Source organism: Chinchilla lanigera, unplaced genomic scaffold, assembly GCF_000276665.1.
Source record: "Chinchilla lanigera isolate Chin_1 unplaced genomic scaffold, ChiLan1.0 scaffold00004, whole genome shotgun sequence".
NCBI lineage: Eukaryota > Metazoa > Chordata > Mammalia > Rodentia > Chinchillidae > Chinchilla > Chinchilla lanigera.
The window spans coordinates 10,521,504-10,527,503 of record NW_004955405.1 but is presented as its reverse complement, the minus strand read 5'-3'; the positions used below and the strand labels follow the sequence as shown (position 1 = coordinate 10,527,503).

The 6,000-nt window shown below is 32.1% G+C and overlaps 1 protein-coding gene across 4 annotated transcripts in view; it reads right to left on the bottom strand.

Annotated features, from left to right (window-relative positions):
- Cnot2 (CCR4-NOT transcription complex, subunit 2) overlaps positions 1-6,000 on the bottom strand; it is a 95,816-nt gene that overhangs the window by 19,726 nt on the left and 70,090 nt on the right. For all 4 annotated transcript variants that reach the window (XM_005374306.2, XM_005374307.2, XM_005374309.2 and 1 more), the window contains 3 exons: positions 5,159-5,306; positions 4,293-4,475; positions 1,805-1,884 (listed from right to left, as the gene is read on the bottom strand). In XM_005374306.2, coding sequence (XP_005374363.1) covers positions 1,805-1,884; positions 4,293-4,475; positions 5,159-5,306 — 411 coding nt within the window. The remainder of the gene's footprint in view (positions 1-1,804; positions 1,885-4,292; positions 4,476-5,158; positions 5,307-6,000) is intronic.

Below are 6,000 nucleotides of genomic sequence, written 5' to 3'. Positions count from 1 at the left end.
TGGTTTTTCTCCGGTACCGGGAACTGAACTCATGACCTTGCGCTTGCCAGGCAGGCGCTTTTGCCACTGAGCTAAATCCCCAGCCCCTCTTTCATTTAATTTCTGAAGACCCTAATTTTCTATGAGCAATTCAACCCATGCTACAGTTTTTCTTTAATCTTTATTTGACCTCATGTTTTATTTCAATTTTGTGCCATTTTCCAATTAATTGTTTTCTTCATTTTTATAATTAAAAGAATCTCAACTATTATTTCAAGATTATTTTCTGATAGAAAAACAAGAGACTCCATTAATACTCCAAAGCAGGTGATAATTTAAAAACTACAAGAGTTAAGATAAATTGTTCAAACTCATTGTTTAAAAAAAAGTTTACTAAATTTTCAATTAAAGTACTACCATTTGAACAAGAAAATATAAATTGAAATGTTACATACTCTTTTAATTTAAAAAGTAACCTCTCAAATTATTTATATCTAAACTTTAGATATATACTGACTTTTTAAATACCCATCTTTAGGTCCTGCAAGATAAAATTCAAACTGGCCATTTATAACTTGAGAATATAATTTAACCTAAGAAAGTTTAATAAATCCTTGAATTTGTATTTCTAGGGAAAGACTTGAAAATAGTTTTCCTAATATAAAATATATCTAGTGAAAATAGAATTTTAAGAACAATTCTAAAATTTTGCAGCAGTGTATAAAACAGTAACTCAGAATCTAAGGTGGCACTGTTCAACACAGTGAATGTCTCACTTAGAAAAAAAAAATGCCAATTGAACTATGGAACACAGCCTGATTTCACAGGTACTTAAAAATGAAAAACACACATTTTAGAAACAAAAAAATACTCAATAGTATTTTTAATATCCTGAACACGAAACTTCCATATACAAATGGCAAAATTTGGAAACTTTTCAAATATTTTGATACTGTTTGATCAATCTATGCTGCAGAGCAAACATTAGCATCTAAAAATTAAAGGCCCACAGCTACAAATGACATCTCTTTACTAAATCTGTCAAGCTTCTAAAATATGGTCAATCTTACTAACTCTTCTTTCACCTACCACTTCATTTATATATATTGCTCTCATAACAATCCTCAATTTTGATCCTATAGTCATAACAACATCCTTTATTTCCTTTCTCAGGAAAGTCTGGAAGTGATGGTGAAGAAGGTGACACTTGAAGCAAAACACTAACACTATTCTCTTTCATCTGAAGTAGTCAATAAAAGAAACAAAGTGTGGGACCTTTCTGTCAAAATTAGAAATGGTTTTCCATGTAACTAAATTTTAAATTTTATACCTAAAACTAGATCAAAAATTCTAATAGTTAAGTGCCACAATTAGTATTATCAAAACTATGAAAAAAAGTATTAAGTGCCCCATAAAATTGCGAAGGTTCTCCAATCTAGGTCTCTTTATAATCAGAACATCATACCACCTAACCTAGTCCAGATGGTTCTTACAGTGACAGGCCCAAGGACAGGAAAAGTTCTGAAGCAAGAAACTCTGAAGAGTAAGTATAGCTTAAGTAAATGTTTGGGCTTTGTCTTGGTGTTAAGGAAATAATCACAATGGTATAATACAAATCACTATGGTAATAACATACCAAGAGAAAAAACTTATTTGTTTATTGAATTAAATCCTATTTCTAACAATTTCTCACAAAATTCAGCTGTACTACATAACACAATTTAAAAAAAAAAACCTTAAAATATATATAGACCAGTATGTTGCATTTTTATATTTTAAAATCTACTGTATTTTTAATAGGGTACTAGCTCCAGAATAAGCTTACCTGTTCCATTAAAAATGTTACTTGATAAGGAGTTATTCATTCCAAATGCCTGATTCCTGTTCATTCCAAATCCAGACATACTGGGTACACAGAAAATAATTTTAGATAACAGTAAGAACACTAGCTTTGAAATGAAAAACAAAAGTGTACACTTCTGGTCTCCTCACATCAAACAACAGTATGTTTCAAATTTTATTTTTCTGAGTTTAATCTTATTTTTGTTTTAAAAATTTCCCTGAAGTCCTTTCATGAATAAGTTAAAACCAAGGCAGCTCACACAAATTAACAAAAAAGCAAAGAATTTACATATAAACCTTGAAAGAAACTGAAATTAGGGCTATCATTTTATGTTCTTGGTGAACCAGTTTACCGGATACTACAAATAAGTAACCTCAAAAATATGCAGATAGATACTATAAGATTATCCTTCCTGAATACTTGTTTCCCTCGCCTTATTTGCAAAACCTGCTATTACTTTTCATAATGTATCTTTTTCATACAGCAGCTACCTTTCCCAACTAAAATATAAACTTCTCATGCACAGAGTCCATGTCATATTATTCACCCTTGGATCTGCCTTCTAGCATTAAGATAAAACAGGCATTCAATAAGTGTTTGGTTGACTTGAATTAAATGGTACTTTTCTTTAACTGAATTCATTGTTCCAAATGCAGCTTACCTTCCATCTGCTTAATACTACCCTCTATTTCTGAATTAATACATAACTAGTATTCACTAAATAATTACAAATGCCTCCCTTTGTTTTTGCAGAAGCCTAAGGGTAACAAGAAAAAGAAAAATGGGCTAAACTAGAGCAAAGTCAAATAATTAAGAATGTCAAGAATTATTAGTACAGGGGCTGGGGATTTAGCTCAGCGGCAAAACCGCCTGCCTGGCAAGCGCAAGGTCGTGAGTTCGGTTCCCGGTACCGGAGAAAAGCCAAAAAAAAAAAAAAAAAAAAAAAATTATTAGTACAGATTCTGTAATAAAACATGTGCTCTTAGTATCAAATAATCATCTGATGAAAGTTCATCAGTGTTGAACAGGCTTAACCAATTTGAAGATAGCAATTTTTTGCCTAAATCTCTAAAATGAACTCTGGCCAAGTGACTTTTTGGTAAAATATGTAGTTGGTGAAACAACACTCCAGAGTAGAGCAGATAAGACAATGGAAATAGTTGTTTGACATCAAGTCAGAATTGCTGAAGATACAGGTACTCTCATATGGAGCAAGTGTTCAAAGATGAAAACATTTTATAATCAACCTAAGTATCAATAGTAGAAATAATCAAGGTTTTAGATTTTCATGTGGCATGGACAGTCTATAAACAAAGTATTTTTTAAAAAATAAAATGTGAAAAACTATAGAAAGGCAAAAATTAAAATATATTCAATGAGCAACACTACAAGAATGCAGAAAAATGTGAGAAAAATCTGATAATTTTGATAACCCCTTATAAATAATAGCTTATTTAAAAATTAAAAGAGCAATAAAACTATAGTTGAAATAACCCAAAGTTTACATAAAGGAATGAGAATTTATAGGATGATGATTTAGCAAGAAAATGTGCTAATAACCTATTTTAATCCAGATTTTACAAGTACTACACAGAAGTAAACAGGTATGGCAACAGCTAAATAAAGGTCCTCACTACTACCATAGTCCTCCAATTAAAAAAAAAGTTTTTGCAAGGAAGCCTATTTTAGACGTAACTCCCAAATAAATTACCAACAGCTTGAAAATACTAGTAAAATGGGTAATTCTTACTGCTATTTGCATAGTATATGCAACAGACAGTACAAAAAGTAGTGAAAAAGCACGTCTTATCTTTTTGTTTGAAGCCCAAGATATAATACTGTTTTTAAGTACTCTAAAAATGATATGTCTTTTTTTTGAGACAGGGTTTCGTTATGCAGTTCAGGTTGGCCTTGAGCTCACTTTGTAGTCTGACTGGTCTTGAACTCACAACAATCCTCCTGGCTCAGCCTCCTGAGTGCTAGGATTACAGGCGTGCGCCACCATGCCCAGCTAAATATGATTTTTAAAAGGCTTTAGTCAGTGTCTCTAAATTACAAAAGTGAATCTTACTTCATAATGTATTTAATCAAATACAAGGCAGAAATAGTCAAACACGTCTCCAGCCCTATTCACGAACCTGAAGCTTTTACCACATAGGTGACCAACTAACTTAATAAAGGAGCTATCAATAAAACTTTGAGTGGTGGAAATCCAAGAATAGTTCTAAAAACAAAACCAATGAAAAGATCTAATGTGCTTTCTAAAATCAAACTTATTTTCTAAAAGAATGTATCTTTAGGTTTGGGGGAGTTAAAGTTGTGATGTGTAACAGAATCACTACTCATAAATGTATGATTAAACACACTTTTGATACAGAAGCCACGACTCAAGAACAAAGTGTTGAATATAAAAAAGCAAATCCAAAGATAGCTGAAAGACAGTTATACACAGTATCAATAAATATCTTACCTGTTCACAGTAAAAGGCTGTCGAGAAGGCTGCTGCTTTGGCATACATATTATGCTTGGCGAGCTTCTGTTGGGGCTACCTAACCCTGAACTGCTCATGCTATTTGTCCTGCTAGGAATTCCAATTCCCTGACCAACCTGGGAGTGGTTCATCATATTCCTAGGATTCATAGGCAAAATACCCCTGCAAAAGAAGTCCATTATACTAAATAAGCTCTCTACAATTACTCATTAATATTCTCTATAAATAATAAATTGGTCTAACCCCAGAATCTCAAATATACTTTCACACTGAATGCCTAATTTTTATTAAATTCTTCTGTTTAGTCCATTCTAGCTCCTTGAAATGAAAAATCAAAGTAAACAAAAAAAAAAGGAAAATTACAGTGGAACTAAGTAAGGTGATATCTAGGATGCTAAACTATCAGTATGACTATGATACAAATTACACATGTATTTTACATATTTAGAATAATTTCACTCACAATTCATGTCATTCTATCTTCTTCATACTAACATATGCACAACCTATGTCATATTTTATTTACTTACACTTAAAGCCATGGATGTGTGGCCAGGGAGCAAGGATTAGAATTATCTGGAGAGTCATTTGCACATGCTTCAGGAAAGCTCCCCAGTAGATAATTAACCCTTAATATCCAACCACTTAACAACTAGTAGGCTAGTTGGAAGATAAAACATCTTGTACTACTTTTACCAATTTATGATGAAATAAAATGAGCGTAGGTCTCCCCCTCTATGCACTGAACCAGAAAATCATGTAATTAATTATCTTATTAAAAATTAAAAACTAGATTACTATACAAAGATACAGTTTAAGAAATATTCTGGTCCATCAATAAATACCTGCTTGGAGATGGAGGCGTGTGAAGTGACATGGTTGGTACCCCTGTTGTTGGCGTGACGTGGCTCGGTAACTGAGTGCCTTGTGATAAGCTGCGATTTAACTGAGGGGTATTGTTGCTCATCCCCCTCATTGGAAGGCCTAGTGCACCTAATAGAGAGATTCAGAAGAAGGAAACTCATTGCCATCAGGAATGAAATTGTCATCCATCTTCTGGAGCTGGCAATTTAAAACATTTTTGAATGACCTAATGTAATATGCAAATTTTAAATGGATATACTCAATTTACTCCAAATGGACTCTAATTCTAACAAAATATTGTAGTCTGAAATTTAATATTTTGAATATAACTTTCATATTTCTATTTTAAAATAAACTATGTCTGTCAATGGTTATAATAATTAAGATATTATATTACTATGAACCAAGTTTTCAAATTTATTAAAGGCATATTTGCAAAGTACATAGAAATACACCTTTAAAACATTTTACAGTCATGTGCTTTTGTTTGAATTCACAACTGATGTACACAGAAAGACATTATTCCCACTTCATTGAAGTAGCTTTAATTTTATATACTTTTAAAAATGCATTTAGAACAAGTATATAAATGTATACACATTTCTCAGTATTACATATTTTATAGATCCAACATAAAATGCCAGCAACTGATAAAAAGCTTAACCTGACATAGATATGACAGAAAAAAATGTAAGACATTTCAAGGTATTATATAGCACTCCTGCAGCCAGATGTAGGGACGGACGGACGTGTTCCACAGATACTATTTTTAATACCGCTAAGGGTTTACCATTCAGATGCAAAACATTTAAAAAGTAACCCA